We start from the raw sequence: 15591 nt of genomic DNA, 5'->3' as shown, positions 1-15591 counted from the left end.
GGGGACAACTGGGAGAGACAGTGAGGCAGGGGGACATGTGGGGCAGGTGGCTCCTGTGGAGGGGAGAGGCCCAGGCCCACAGGGGTCCGGGAAGGCGGCCCGCGCAGGACCTGAGCTTCGGGTTGGACTCAGGAAGCCGAGAGCTCCCAGGGTCAGCCCCAGATAGAGATGCTATTATGGCTTGAGTTGGAATCATCTAGAAAACACTCTTAAGAGAAGGGTTGAGACTCAAACATTTAATATTGCTGAGCACCTTTGTACAGTGAAGGTAAAGTGCTTGTTACAGAAATTATAAATAGTGAGAAAGAAACACTTAGAAAAGAAGGAAGTCCCCGGGGCGGCAAGCGGGCAAGTGGCAGGGCTGGGGTGCGTCAGAGCCCCCCCAGGTCGTCTGTGAGGAAGGCCAGCAGGAAGCGGCTGACGTGTCTGTCAACGATGACGGGGGAGAAGCCCAGGACGCGCCGGGCCCCTGGCAGCACCTTGGGGTCTGCAAGACGAGGGATCTCAGAACTCAACGAGAGGGCACCTGCCCGAAACCTCACAGCATCTCACCAGCCCCACACCTGAGTGATGTGCGGTCCCCCTGCCCAGGGGGCCTGCCTGGCACTGGCTCCCCCCATGTGACCTCGCCAAGCTCAGCATGGCAGGAAAGGGACAGCGGGGCCGCCAAGCTGGCCACAAGGAGGGAGCCTCCGCCCATCCGTCAGGGCTCTGCCCCAGGGTCTGGAGAGGACTGGCCGAGGCCCGGCCAGGCAGCACCCACCTGGAGGGCAGCAGTAGAGCAGGAGGGCCAGCCCTGCGGCCAGGCCGAGGCAGGTCAAGAAGGCCATGGGTCCTGGGGAGAAACGCACATGAGCAGCTCCCCGAGCCCCGGAGGGTGGGGAGGGGTCCAGAGGCCTAAGGGACAGGCTTACGCCCTGTGCCAGGGTCAGCCGGGCAGGGACGCCCTCAGTGAGCACCCTGGGGGGGGGGTTCTGTCCAGTGAGAAGCCAGGAACGGAACCCGACTTGGAATGGAGAAGCCCCCGAGGCAGAGATGGAGCCCTGGGTAGGGGGACAGAGAGAAGGGACATGGGAGGCGGTTACCCCTGTCACTGAGCTCACGGCTTGCGGTGCCCGAGTCTAGCTCTGTGCAATCTGAGTTCTCTGGAAACAAAATCACAGGGCACAGTTAGTCGTGGGTGTGGGTGGACTGGAGGGGAAGGTGACCGCCCTGCCCCTGGGGAGCCGAGGGGCTTGCCGAGGCCCCGCCCCCCGACCACCCAGGGCCCTCAGGCTTGAGGGCACTGAGCCCTCCAGGCTGTGTTCAGGGGAGTCAGCGCCACGGTTTGGGGTCTTCTCCTTCACGGACCTTGAGGACCCTGGGGTGGGGGGTCATGGTTCCTGGGTAAACACAAGGCACCAAAGGCAGCATGAACACCTGCCTGTCCCAAGTCTGATGATGCTGACATGAGGGGAGGGCGCTTTCTCTTTCCCCAGACCTCCGTGTGGCTCCCCAGCCAGCCAGGTGCCAGACAGCCCTGGCAGGGCCCCCTGGAAGGTTGCCTGACTCCACGCAGGGCTGTGGGCCCCGGACGGCTGGGGTGACAGAACCATCCCATGCTGAAGCTCAGGGCCCAGTCCTGCCAGCCTGTCCTTGCGGCCAGAGACACCGTCCCAGGTCCAGCTGAGCGGCCTGAGGGGAGATACCTTCTTCCTCCGGGCCTCCCCAGCCACTCGTCCTGGAGACCCAGGTGCAGATGCCTCAGGACGAAGCTGCCATCCACACCTGTGCCTCCACTGTACCCATCCTGGCAGCTCAGAGCATCCCTCTGGGCTCACAAGCCTCCTGGGCCCATAGGCAGGACCCTTGAAACCGAAACACACGTGTCTCTGACCAGCTATCTGTGCTGGACACTGTTCTACAGAAATGCCCACGCCACGGGGATCCACCTGCTGACACGGGCTCAGCGTCTGCCGCAGGGGTCACTTCACTCAAGGCTGGTACCGCCCACGGCCACCAGCTACTTCTGATCAGAAGCGTAAGGATTCCCAGATTCATTAGATTACGGAGGGAAGGGGCAGAGCTGTGTGCATGAGGTGCTACCTTATGTGTAAAAATTGGCACAGGAAAAAGGGCTACAGAGGGACAGAAGGACAGAGACATGCAGAGACATGGAGAGACAAAGAGAGGGAGAAGGGGAGACATAGATATCCGTATTGCCTGAAATAGTATCTCTCCTCTCTCCAGGGGCCGTACGAGATGCAGCCAGAGGGCGATCTCTGGCAAAGGGCTGAGCAGGGAGACGCCAAGGCCTGGGGACCGGGACACACACTTACGCAGGGCGTGGCGGCTAGGCAGGCAGCTGTGCAGCGTCTGGGCGTGGATGTACAGGGCCCGGTAGAACTCCTGGCAGTCCCGCTCACCGCTCCGCTGCAGGTGGCCCAAGAGGTCACAGAGCCGCACTCGCAGAGATACTTTGGGGTTCCGGAACTAGGGGTGGAAGGCACACAAGAGAAGGTCAGGCTGGAGGAGCCCGGGCTCAGCCCCCAGCCCCAGCTTCCGCACCTAGGTGCTCAGAACACCCATGGAGAGGTAGCAATCGCCACCACAGCCTCATCCATCCCCACGTGGCACCTAAGGCTATGCGGCACAGCCGCTAATCCTTACACTCCCAGTGGGGGCCGGGACAGGTCACCACGAAAGATGGGGCGACATTACCCCAAGTGAGGGAATTCAGTGGCTTGATGATAGCGTAAGTGATAATTTCGAGGAATATGATTCAAGTTTTAGAAAATAAATAGAGGGTTAAGGAGAAGAAGTTGGCTTTTTGGTGTGGCTGATGGAGAAATGTGTGGTTCTAAAGATCGGTGGGCAGAGTACTTAGCATGGAGAACCCCCAGCACCTGGAGGCTATGGCCCGGTGCTGCCACCTGGTGGCAGTGTACCATCCTACAAAGAACAAGAGTTGAACCTTGAAAGTACAGAAACTGCAAAACGAAGACAAGTGCGCAGCCCCGGCCTATGAGGAAAGGACCCAGGGGGTGGGGGGGCTGCAGGGGACTTTCCTTTTCCTTGTACAAATGTATTAAGCTTTTCAAATTTTTCTTCACAATGAATGTTTATTAGACTTTTAATTACGAGATATAAATTTGAGCCCCTACTTTGTAACTCACTGTACAACTTTCGTAACTTAAGAAGCATCTGGGCCATTAGCAGGGTCCATGTGGATTCTAGTTCCGTCGGGGAATCAATCTCACCTGTCCCCAGGAGAGGCCCGATCCTCCAGACAGCCCTGCACCAAGGCAGGGCGCTGCAGCTCCAAGAGAAGGGCTCAAGCAGCTATCCAGATGGGAGGCAGGTCCTGCACCCCAAAGACCAGGCTGGTCTCTGGTACCCACCCCCAGCCCCATGGGGGAACCAGAGAAGTGGGTGTGGTGGGCAAGGTGCGCCAGCTCTCACCCAGTGTTCCTGAACAGGACGGGCCAGATTACACCCAAACTGCTTGCCATCTTGAGCTTCTGGAAGGTGCAGAGTGAAGAGCCCTATGGCACGGGGTAGCGCCTGTCTGGTGTCCCGGTGCCCCCCTCTCCCCTAGGCCCCCCCCTTTCCCAGGCCTGTCTCATGTTGTGGCACGTTGTCACACATCTCCTGTGATCCTCCCAGCACCTCTGGAAGGGGCCAGCAGGCCTGATGACATATAAAGAGACTAAGGCACAAAGAGCTGATGTTCTGGACCCAAGGTCACCCCAAGGATACAGGTTTTCACCTCCAAGCTGTCCTGTTCCCGCTTCTCCCAGCCCACAAAGGAAGGGATGGGCGCGCACCCTCAGGCCCCCGGCACCTTTTCCGCGTCCTTGTTGCTGAGGATTTGGGGGTAGTAGCGATTCAGCTGGAGGATAATCCTGTCCACTTGCTGCTCACTCAGGCGCCCGAGACCTGTGAGGAAGGGTGTGTCCTGGACCAGGCGGTCGCAGTAGGTCTGCTCTGAAACAGAAGCAGAGAACATGTGAGCCTGCGTGGCCTGAGGAGGGGGTGGTGAGTCCCACACACCACGACGCAGCCATGGCAGGAACCCTTCACGGCAAGGTCCCCACGCCCGCTGGGAGGTGCACGAGCTGTAAGGATCTGGACCGCTGCCAACATCCCAGCTCGTGCACAGCCCAGAGCTCCCCTCGTGTCCTGCCAGCACCCTTGCCAGAAAATGGAGTGGGTGGGCGCAGTGAGAAAGGTACAGAGTGCTCAAAAGCAGAACAGAGCCTCTGGCTCCTCTCTTCTGTGCCTGAAAAACTCGGGCAAAAAACTCAGAAGGGCGAAGAGTCTGCTGTTTGTGGGGCCTCCCAGCACCCTCGGGAAACAGCCAGGCCTGAGGAAGGGCACAGGCAGCCTGGAGAAGGCCTGAGCCCCAAGCTCCCACGGCCGCTGTTGTCACGGGGACAGGAGATGCGCAGACAGGAACACAGGGTTTGGGGTGGCCTGTGCTGGCATGGCTGCCAGAAATAGGCCTTGAGAAGCTGCCATCAAGGGAGACCAGCATCCTGCTTCCCAGGAGGCTGGGGACAGCCTTTTGTCTTTCTTTCAGAATCCGCATTAAAGCATCACTGTTGCACTATCTTTCCCATTAAGAGCATCCCTTAGAATGGCAAGCCTTTAAAGACAAGGGGTGGGGAGAGGTTGGTGGGCCGGGGCCAAGGGATCTCTGAGGGAGGGTCCCGAGTCTCTGCAGCACCAGCTGCCTGACCAGGTGTACCACCCTACCCACCTGCGGCGGCTTGTCTCGTCTCCTGGTGGACCCAGGGGATGGGGGGCAGGCGGAGCTGTGCAGGGGGAGAGTTGCTGTATGTGACTGAAGTTAAGTTGGTATCAATTCAAATCAGACAGTTTTAACTTTAGGATGTTATGTATAAGCCTCACGGTGACCACAGAGAAAATGTCCATAGAAAATACACAAAAGGAAGTCAAAATGTGTTACTACAGAAAAATCAACGCAAAAGAAGGCAGTGATGGAAGATATGAAGGACCAAAAAAGCTTTAAGACATACAGAAAAAAATAACAAAAAGGCAGAAACAAGTTGTCCCTTACAGGTAATCAGTTTAAATGTAAATGGATTAAACTCTCTAATCAAAAGACACAGATTGGCAAAATGGATTTGTGATATGATGACTTATGATAAGAAATATGTGTTTGGTCTTTGTCCCAATTCCTGGCACATGGTGCCTTAAACCCAGGGAATTTCCTAAGTGATGAGAGCCATGAAAAGTGAAAGGATATCTTTTGTTACAATAACAAGCCTCTTTCCACCTCATCTGACTTTGTGTTAACGAGGTGATTTTGGGAAAGCCCCTAAATTAACCACAGGGTGGGAGCTGACTGCCAGGGAGGCCAAACCACAAAATTAGAGGGATGGAACTTTCAGCCCTCCCCATTCCCCTTGCCCCCGAAACATCTGGGGAGGGGAGAGGGGCTGGAGGCTGAATCAATCACTGATGGCCACTGATTTAATCAATCATGTCCGCCTAATGAAGCCTCCAAAAACCCCCAAAGGACAGGGTTTGGAGCACTTGCAAGTTACTGAACAAGTGTAGGAGCTGGGAGGGTGGTCTGCCTGGGAGAGGCACGGAAGCTTTATGTCCCTTGTCACACGCTTTGTTCTATGCATCTCTTCCATCTGGATGTTCATCTCTAGCTTTTGAAATATCCTTTGTGATAAACTGGCAGTAGTAAGTGTTTTCCTGGGTTCTATGACCTGTTTCAGCAAATGATCAAACTTAGGAGAGGGTTGTGTTCAATTTATAGCCAGCCTGTTAGAAGCACAGGTGACAACAACCTGGACCTGTGACTGGCATCTCAAGCAGGGGCAACCTTGTGGGACTCAGCCTAAACCGAACCTGTGGGGTCTGACACTGTCCATGGACAGCTGGTGTCAGAGCTGAGTTAAATTTTAGGACACCCCGTTGGTGTCCACCAAAGAACTGAAGAATTGCTTGGCAGGGAAAATCCAAACATTTGGTGACCAGAAGTGTCAGAAGTACTGGGAAATATGAGCATTGTGTGTAGGAGTAGAAGAGAAACAGAGCTTTTTTCCTCTCAGAATTAAAGTAAGATATGATTCAACAATATGCCGTCTTCAAAAGACTCACTTCAGATCTAAAGACAGAAACAGGTTGAAGGAAGAAGAATGGAAAAAGATATCCCATGCAAACAGTAACCAAAAGAGAACTTAGGTGGCTATATTAATATGAGAAAAAAATAGACTTTAAGTCAAAAGCTGTTATGAGACAAAAAAAGTACACTGTATATCAACAAAGGGATCAATTCACCAAGAAGTAATAACATATATGCACCAAGTATCAGAGCCCCAAAATATATGAAGCAAATGTTGGCAGAACTGAAGGGAGGAAGAGAAAGCTTTATAATAATAGTTGGAGGCTTCAATAGACCACTTTCAGTAATAGAATAACGAGACAGAAGATCAGGAAGGAAATAGAGGAGGGGAACAGCCTGAAACTGATGATACCTAACAGACACAGACACAGACACAATGCTCCATCCAACAGAGCAGGACACACATTCTTCTCAAGTGCACAGGGAACATTTTCCAAAATAGATCACAAAACACATTTGGCTACAAAATAAGTTTTAATATATTTAAAAAGACTGAAATCATAAAAAGATCTTTTCTGATCACATGGAATAAAGCTAGAAATCAGTAACAGTAAAAAACAAAAAACTGGAAAATTCACAATTATGTGGAAATTAAACAACCAATGCATCAAAGGGGAAATCACACGGGAAGTCAGAAAATATCTTGAGAAAAATAAAAATATAGCCCATCAAAATCTAAGGGATGCAGTAAAAGCTGTACCAAGAGGGAATTTTACAGCTGTAAATGCACACAGTAAAATAAAAGAAAGATTTCAAATCAATAACGTAACGTTACATCTTGAGGAACTAGAAAAGGAAGCGCAAACTAAACCCAAAGCTTACAGAAGGAAGGAAATGATGAAGATTAGAATGAAGATAAATGAAATAGAAAAACAATAGAAAAACAGAAAAAAACTAGAAAAACAAAACCAAAAATTGGTTCTTTGGAAAGATCGACAAAATTAGCAAATCTTTAGCTAGACTGACAAAATTTTTTTTCTATCAAATTACTAGTATCAGGAATATTACTAAAAGTTTTACAGAAATAAAAAGGATTATGAAAGAATACTATGACATTTGCATGTCAACAAACTGGACAATCTAGATGAAATGGACAAAAACCTAAAAACGCACAATCTCCCAAAACTGAATCATGAAGAAGTAGAAAATATGAATAGACCTATAGCCCGTAAGGAGATTCAATCAGTAATCAAGACTGTCCCAAAAAATAAAGCCCAGAACCAGATGGTTTCACTGGTGGATTCTACCAAACATTTAAAGAACTAATACAAACCCTTCTCAAACTCTAGGAGAGGAGGGAAAACTTCCTAACGCATTCTATGAGGCCAACATTACCCTGATACCAAAACCAGACAAGGATGCTACAAGGAAACTAGAGACCAATATTCATCATGAATACTGATGTAAAAATCATCAACAAAATACCAGTAAACTGAATTCAGCAGCGTAGTAAAAGGACTAGACACCATGGCCAAGTGGGATTTATTCCTGGAATGCAAGTATAGTTTAACATATGAAAATCCATCAAATATTACATTCATAGCATGAAGTGAAAAAGAAAACCCACATGATCATTTCAAGTGATGCAGAAAAAGCAGTCAACAAAATTCAACACCCTTTCCTAATTAAAAAAAAAAAATCAATAAATTAGGAATAGAAGGAAACCTCCTCAACACGATGAAGCCCACAGCAAACGTCATACTCGATGGTGAAAGGCTGAGAGCTTTTCCCCTGAGGTCAGAAACAAGGCAAGTATGTCCACTCTCACCATGTCTATTCAACACAGCACTGAAAGTTCTAGCCAGAACAATTAGGGGGGGAAAAAAGGAAATAAAAGGCATTTCAATGGAAAGGAAGAAGTAAAAATATCTCTGCAGATGACATGATCTTATACACAGAAAATTCTAAAGATTAAAAAAACTGTTAGAAATAACCAACAAATTCAAAAAGCTGCAGGATATAAAATCAACACACAAAAATCAGTTGCATTTTTATACACTAACAATAAACAAACTGAAAAGGAAAATAAGAAAATTATTCCATTTACAATGGCATCAAAAAAGAATAAAATACTTAGAAATAAATTTAACCAAGGAGGTGGAGGATTTGTACACTGAATCTATAAAACATTACTGAGAGAAACTTTAAAAGACACAAACAAATGGAAAGACATCCCATGTTCATGGGTTGAGACTTAACATTGTGAAGATGACAGTACTACCCAAAGTGATCTAGGAATTCAATGGAATCCCAATCCAAAACTTATTAAATGTTTTTTGTTTGTTTTTCATCCTAAAAATTCATATAGAATCTCAAGAGACTTTTATAGCCAAAACAGTCCTGAAAAGGAAGAACAAAGGTGGATGACTCACACTTCCTGATTTAAATCTTACTACAAAGCTACAGGAATCAAAACTGTGGTACTGACATTAAGGACAGACATACAGACCAATGTAATAGACTAGAGAGTCCAGAAATAAACCCTAATTTGAGCAGGGGGAAAAAAAGAGCAAAAAGACAACCCACAGAATGGGAGAAAATATTTGCAAAGCATATATCTGATTAGGGATTAATATATATATAGAGAAAATATAAAAAGTCCTACAACTCAACAACAACAAAAATCCCATAAAACAACCCATACAAAAATGAGCAAAAGACTGAAATAGGTATTTCTCCAAAGAAGATGTATAAATGACAGCTAAGCATGTGAAAGGATGCTCAACATCACTACTCATTAAGGAATGCAAATCAAACTACAATGAGATACCACTTCATACTTATTGAGGTGAAATAAATATATGGAGAGAGAGGAAGATGAATATGATGATGAGGAGAAACTGGAACTCTCATGCATTACTGGTGGGCATGTAAAATGGTGCAACCACTATGGAAAACAGTACCCTAGGTCCTCAAAAAGTTAAACACATACTTACCATAAGATTCAGCCGTTCCACTCCTGCATACACACCCAAAAGAATTGAAAGCAGAGACTCAAACAGATACATGCACATCAAGTTCAGAGTAGAAGTATTCACAAAAGCTCAAAGGTAGAAACAACCTAAGTGTCCACGGTCAGATGAACAGATAAACAAAATGTGGTATACACATACAATGGGATATTATACAGCCATAAAAAGGAATGGAAGTTTAATGCGTGGATTTGACAACACGGACGGACCTTGAAAACATTATGCTCAGTGAAATACATCTGATACAAAAGGACAAACATTTTATGATTCCACTTACACGAACTATCTAGAGTAGGCAAATTCTAAAGACAGAAAACAGAAGAGTGATCACCAGGAGCTGGGGACAGGGGAGAAAGAGAAGTGATTGTCTAATGGAGACAGTTTCTGTTTGGGACAGTGATGGAAAGTGCATGGTGGTGACAGTTTCACAACACTGTGGATGTATTTAATGCCACTGAAATGGTTATAATGGTAAATTTTATGGCTATATATTTTTACTATACACATAAAAGTGAATGGATAATTAAACTGTGGTTCAGTTTAGTAAATTATAATGGAATATAATTCAGTGATAAAAAGACCTATGAAGTCACAAAAAGACATGGAGGAAACGAATGCATTTTGCTAAAGGTTAAAGAAGTTGGTTTGAAAAGGCTACAAATTAAATGATTCCAAGTACTCCAGAAAATGCAAAACTATGGAGACAGTAAAAAAAAAAAAAAAAAAATCAGTGGTTTCCAAGGGTTAGGGAAGAGGGAGGGATGAACAGGTGGAGCCCAGGGCAACTACTCTAATGATACTCTAACGGTGCACACAACACATTATGCATCTTTCAAAACTCATACAATACACAGCACAAGGAGTGAAGCATCATGTAAACTATGGACTTCAGTTAGTAATAATGTATCAACATTGGTTCATCAAGTGCAAACAAACACACCAAACTAATGCAAGGTATTAATAATAGAGGAAACAGGATGGAGGGACCCTCCGGGCTACCTACTCAATTTTCTGTAAACTAAAAAGGCTCTAAAAATAAAATCTACTAATTAAAAAGAAATCCTATTTGGAAATTCCACTGTTGAATTTTTAGGGAAAAAAAAATGGTAGTTACAGGAAGCAGATGAATTGTTGGGCTGGGTGGGGTTCCCCAGGAAGGAGCAATAAGAAACTTTCTGAAGTGACAGAAATGTTCTGTGTCACTTGGGCCTGGACTGGTTGTTTCATGGGTGCAGACATGTGTCAAAACTTACAGAATTATTCACTAAAAATAAGTGTACTTGAAGTAAATAATACCACAATAAAACTGATTTTTTTAAACGAGGTCATTGTGTTGGAACAAGAGGGGTCTCCCCCCAATTTCTTCCATGGGCCCAACTCAACAGGCCATTTGTCTTCCTCATCGCTCTTTCCTGATGCCACCTCGTCCTGGATGGTTTTTCCCCCCAGAATGTGAATTTCTAATTTCTGATTCTCCCAGCCTCTGAAAGTCTACCTTGAAGTCAGAGTCGCCAACAGCCCCAACATGGTGAGGAAGCCACAGACAGCGATGCAGAAAGACCTGCCATCACCACATGGCAGGACCCTCCTGGCCTCTGACTTCAGCGCCTACAGACTCTGTGATTAAAGAGTTAAGAATACTGGCCATAGTTCATGGTGTGTGCCCCCAGCTTGGGCATTCTGTGCATATAGATAATTTCATCAGCTTTGCAACCACCCCCATTTTCAGAAGGGGACACTGAGGCACGGCAAGTTGATAAGGTACTCACCTGCCTAACACCTCAACCTGCTAGGGAGTGATGGATCGAGGTCAGGACCCAGGCATGGGACATCCAGATTTTCTGCCTCTCTAATTGGCATGCTAATTAACTATGCAGTTAGCTGTATCATGTCTGCTCCTGGTCAAGCCATAGTCTTGCCCAGCACTGCCCGTGTGTGCACCTGTGCACAGGGCGGGCACACAGTAAGCACTTACTGCGGAGTTTTGAAATGCATGGATATAGGTCCAAGGCTCAAGGGTGAGGGCTGTCAGGAGACAGTGGCTAGCACCTTGCAGTGGCTCCTCCTACACTGCAGGCTGCTAGCCAGGTGGGGCCTCCATTGCCTCGAGCTGTGAGTCACTTGGCACGATGGCATAGCCTGGGGGGCCGAAGCTCCGGGCTCTGCCATGCCCTGTGCTTCCTGCGGTGGTTGTGAGCTGTGCTCGCAAACCACACCCCGGTGGCCACCCAGAGGCGGGAGAAAGTACAGGAAAGGAAACCACTTTGGTCCCAGGTGCTGATAAACAGTCCCAGACAGTTTTCAATGCAACAAAGAAGAGGAATGCTCTGGCACAAAACTCAGCAGACCTTGGCCAGCAACCTTTGCTAAGCCCTACCTCCCCTATCTTCTTGCCCAGCTGGCACCACAACCATGGACGCCCCCAACCTGTTACCCCGGCCTGGCACTCGAGGCCCTGGGGGAGCTGGCTCCATTTGCCCTCCCAGGCCCCCAGAGCCATCCCTGCACAGCAGCCCCCAACTGTGTCATACTGCCCAGGACCCCCACCCTTGGGACAAGAACACCTGTCCCTGTGGTTCCCGCCTGGCTAACTCGTGCTCAGTTCACTGTCCTCACCACAAGAGCCCTTCCTGAGTTCCCTGGCCCCCGCCCCACCAAAGTCCAGGTGCTTGGGCCTCAACCTCCCTTCCAGAATTGAATCCCCTCCTGTCCCAGTGCCCAACCTGGCCTCAGGCACGGGGCTGAGAAGCCTCCGTCCCCAGCACACCACAAGGCAGGGCCTGGTTCTGCAGCTACAGCAATTGCTGCAGTGACACCTGGCCAGCGTTAACCCTGTGAGCCCACATCGGGCCCCACACACTCACCCTGCAACCCACCACAGAGGCCCCAGAACCAACACGAGGCAGGCGCCTCCTGGTGCATGGAGATGGTGAGCCAGGAACTTGGGGCTTGCAGCCTTGCAGGCCTGCCCATTTGACCCTCCTACCCCTGCACTCTCTGGGTCCTGGTTCCCCATCCCAAAACTGAAGGGCTCTGAGGGGAGAGCTCTCCAGAGGCCCAGGACACAGAGACAGCAGGGAGAAACAGAGACGTGGACCTGGACAGGGTCTGGTCCTGGCTCTGCCACTGCCTGCCCAAGCGGCCTGGGGCTTGGCACTTGCCCAAACTTTGCTTCCTCATCCACGTATAGGAAGGATATTCCACGTTTCCCCCATACAGCAGTTCTGAGTGGGAGATGCCCGACATAGGGCCAGGTGCATAGTAGGTACAAGAGACGCCTGAACAATGTCGGGGGTTGGGGCACGAACCCCTGAGCAGTTGAAAAGCCGCACGTAACTTTACAGTCGGCTCTCCGTATCCATGATTCTGCATGCGGGGATTCCACCAACCTCGGACTTTGTAGTACTATGGTATCTTTAAGTATCAAAAAAAACCCAATCTGGATATAAGTGGACCCTCACAGTTGCAACCCCAGTTGTTCAACGGTCAACTGTGCTCAGAAACAGCAGCCACAGATAAAAAGGGTTCAGAGCGATGACAGGGGAGTGGGTGGCAGCTGGGGTCTCTTCTGGCTTAGGCTGGGACACTGGTGTCTTGGAAATCACCAGGTTCCTGCCCATGAAACCCTATTTGTGTGCAGGACTCAGGCTGGGACTCCAGTGAGGGCTGGGGAGAGAACTGGGACTTCTGGGGCCTCCGTGGTCCCCTCCTAGGTGACTTATGCCTCATGAAACAGAAGAGTGTGGCCCTTTAAATGAGCTATGGCTTCTGGAAGCCACCACATTCCCTGACCATGCTATCATGCGGGTCGTCACCAGCCTACCACCCTCATGGAGCATCTCCTACAACGGAAGGTCCACAGAGAAAGGCCACCCTTAGGCTCAGTTAGAATCAGGAAGGTGGCAGGCAGGTCCCCATTCCAGAGAGGCCCTGGGTGGGATGGCTTAGCTGGAGATCCCATCCCGGGAAAAGAGGATGGAGGGGCTGGAGTAGTCCAGTATGGGACACAATGCCTTGAGAACTGACTCTGTGTCCATGATTCCCCCGAGTCTGTCCCTGGGCAGGCGGTGCACCGTGAGAGGTGCCGCAGAGTCCCATGGGTACCACAGACTGCCCAGGAATGCACCACCTGTTGGACATTCTATTAGGGTGGCTGTGAGAATGGAGTGTCTGTATCTCCTGATAGAAGCATAGTAGAACCTCAGAGAGTATTCCTGGGGCCATCTTTACTTTCACCTCCCGCTGTCAGGCTGCATCCCCACTCCAGCATCTCCCCACCTACAGACGTGCATTGGCCCCTGCCCTCCAAGAACCCTCCAAGATCTGCCCCCCAGCCACTAGAACCTCCCATGGTCTGACCTGGCCTCAACCCCCAGCACCCTCCAGGGCCTGCCCATGACCCCCGCCCCCCAGAACTTTCCAGGACCTGGCCTGGCCTCGCCCCTCAAGAACCCGGCCCCGGCCGCGCGCCGCTCTGCCATCGTGCCGCCGACAGGACACGCAGTCACGGGCAAGGTCACTCGCACTGCATCGAGGAGGGGCCCCCGGGGTGGCACTGGGGCACCCGTACACCATGGGCCACCGTGGCCGCGCGCCCGTCCCGTAGGGCAGGCACGACGCTGGACCGCGCTCACCTGTCATGGCGGCGGCACGGCGTGCACCGAGCCGGCCCGGCCCGTCCCCCTGCAGCCGTCCCTCTGTCCGGTTGTCCGTCCGCTGCCGGTCGGCCCCAGCGACCGCCACCCGCTACGACGAGCTTTCTCCCGGCGGGCCCCGCCCCCGGCATCGGCGCTACTAAGCTCTAACCCCGCCCTCACGGGGCCCACCCCTTCCCGTTAGGCCCCGCCCGAGGCGTAGGCGGCGTAGCCGCGAGGGTTTCATCCCTCACTCGAGGCCCACTTCCTAATGCGTGGGCTACGGACGGCGCCGAGAGCCCTTAGCCCCGCCCCCCGCTGACCTCCGCTAAGTCACGGCCGCAGCCCTGGACCCGCCCCTCGCTGAGCCCCGCCCTCCTCAGCTACCCGGCCTCCAGTAGCCTTGAGCCTCGCTCCCGCAGGCTTGGGGAGCCCGGAGCTCCGCCCCTCACTGAGTCCCGCCCCTGCCGTCACCACCAAGGCTCTGAGTCCCGCCCTCTCCCACGCGGCCCCGCCCCCGCCGGCGTTTCCTGCGTCTCCGAGACGGCTCTAAACACCGCTCCCATCCTAGGCCCTCCCCTTTCAGCTCCCGCTACGTCGCCGCCGCCGCCCTGAGCCCCGCCCCTCACTCGAGCCTCACGCCCAGCTCCCGGTGCACCCTCCGCTGTAGTCTACCGGCTCCTCGCCGACCCCTCCCTGTCTTGGCCTCATCCTGCTGAGCGCTTCCGGGCACAGTCCATCTTGCCATTGAGCCCACTTCTCGGAATGAGGGAACTGGAGAATGGGTGCAGTTGTTGGCTGGAAATCCTAAAATTTTCGGGCCGAGTCATAGTGGTCACTACACGGAAGCCATCCCCTCCCCAGATACTGAGAGTGAGCCTGCACTGGCTTGCCTGGGAGGCCCAGCACGGGCCTTCACCAAGTCTTAGGATAACAACAGGCAGGGCCTCCCTCCCTAGGACAGTAGGGCTGTGTAGCCTGACCTGGGGGTGCACTAGGGCAAGTCCAAGTCAGCTGTAGATCCCCGAGGCTCTCTCCTCTGGGAGCTGTGCACAGGCCACACAGGACCTTTCTGGAGGGGTGGGGGAGTCTCCTCCAGCCCACCAGTGGATCATGGTCTGACGCCCATTACTCAGCATCCTTCATGCTGTGTCACGTCTCTGCAGTTAAAAAAATGTTGCCCACCATCAAGCCATCAGCCACTGCAGCACCTTCCTTGAGGGGAATTCAGGATGGAGAAACAGGATTTTGGCCTTAGTTAAGATGCGTATCTAAAGAGTAATTTCAGTGAGCCCAGATTTTTGCATCTTACCGAATGTGGAAAAGCACTAAGATCATTAATTTTAGATAACTGCTTTTGTGATTAGCATAACCTTTTGGTATTTGAATACTTTTTTTTCCCAGCAAAAGCTCCTATATATCCTGGCTCCTCCTTTACCTCTTTGGAACAGTTCCTTAGAGCTACCTAAGAGACTGTCTCCCCAGCTATAGTTCTTAGCAAGGTCCTTGAATAAAACATAACTGGCAACTTTCAGGCTGTGTTTTTTTTTTTTTTTAAAGACAACAGCTCCTAGCATTTGCTTCCCCCAGTTCCTTTCACTCTCTAGAAGTACCATAGGGTGGGGTCTGGATGGACGAGGGACACAGTGGGGAAGGGGGTGCTCTGAGGCCCAAATCCTTCCAGCATTCCAGGCCACTCCTACCCAGGGACAGATGGGGAAACAGGCTCAAGAGTAGCAGACTTCTGGACTTCACCCAAAGTCCAGCAGCCAGGACAGGGCCTCCCAGGTGCCGGATTTGCTACAAGGTCTCACCCCCTGGCAGAATAGACCCTGTCTCC

At 50.9% G+C, this 15591-nt stretch overlaps 1 protein-coding gene across 2 annotated transcripts; it reads right to left on the bottom strand.

Annotated features, from left to right (window-relative positions):
• Positions 1–221: 221 nt before the first annotated feature.
• On the bottom strand, positions 222–14067 carry CARD19 (caspase recruitment domain family member 19). Of its 2 annotated transcripts, XM_010967474.3 has the most exons (6): positions 13752–14067; positions 3824–3966; positions 2319–2472; positions 1086–1145; positions 764–835; positions 222–487 (listed from the first exon to the last, which is right to left on the bottom strand). In XM_010967474.3, exons 1-6 carry the CDS (start codon positions 13756–13758, stop codon positions 372–374), a joined length of 552 nt encoding a protein of 183 aa, XP_010965776.2. In that variant the 5' UTR covers positions 13759–14067; the 3' UTR covers positions 222–371. The 2 variants fall into 2 exon arrangements, with proteins under 2 accessions (XP_010965776.2, XP_010965777.2); XM_010967475.3 differs by lacking the exon at positions 1086–1145.
• Between the last annotated feature and the right edge of the window lie 1524 nt (positions 14068–15591).

The sequence above is a fragment of the Camelus bactrianus genome, chromosome 4 (assembly GCF_048773025.1).
Source record: "Camelus bactrianus isolate YW-2024 breed Bactrian camel chromosome 4, ASM4877302v1, whole genome shotgun sequence".
In the NCBI taxonomy this organism is placed as follows: domain Eukaryota; kingdom Metazoa; phylum Chordata; class Mammalia; order Artiodactyla; family Camelidae; genus Camelus; species Camelus bactrianus.
This window is presented reverse-complemented; position numbering and strand designations above follow the sequence as displayed.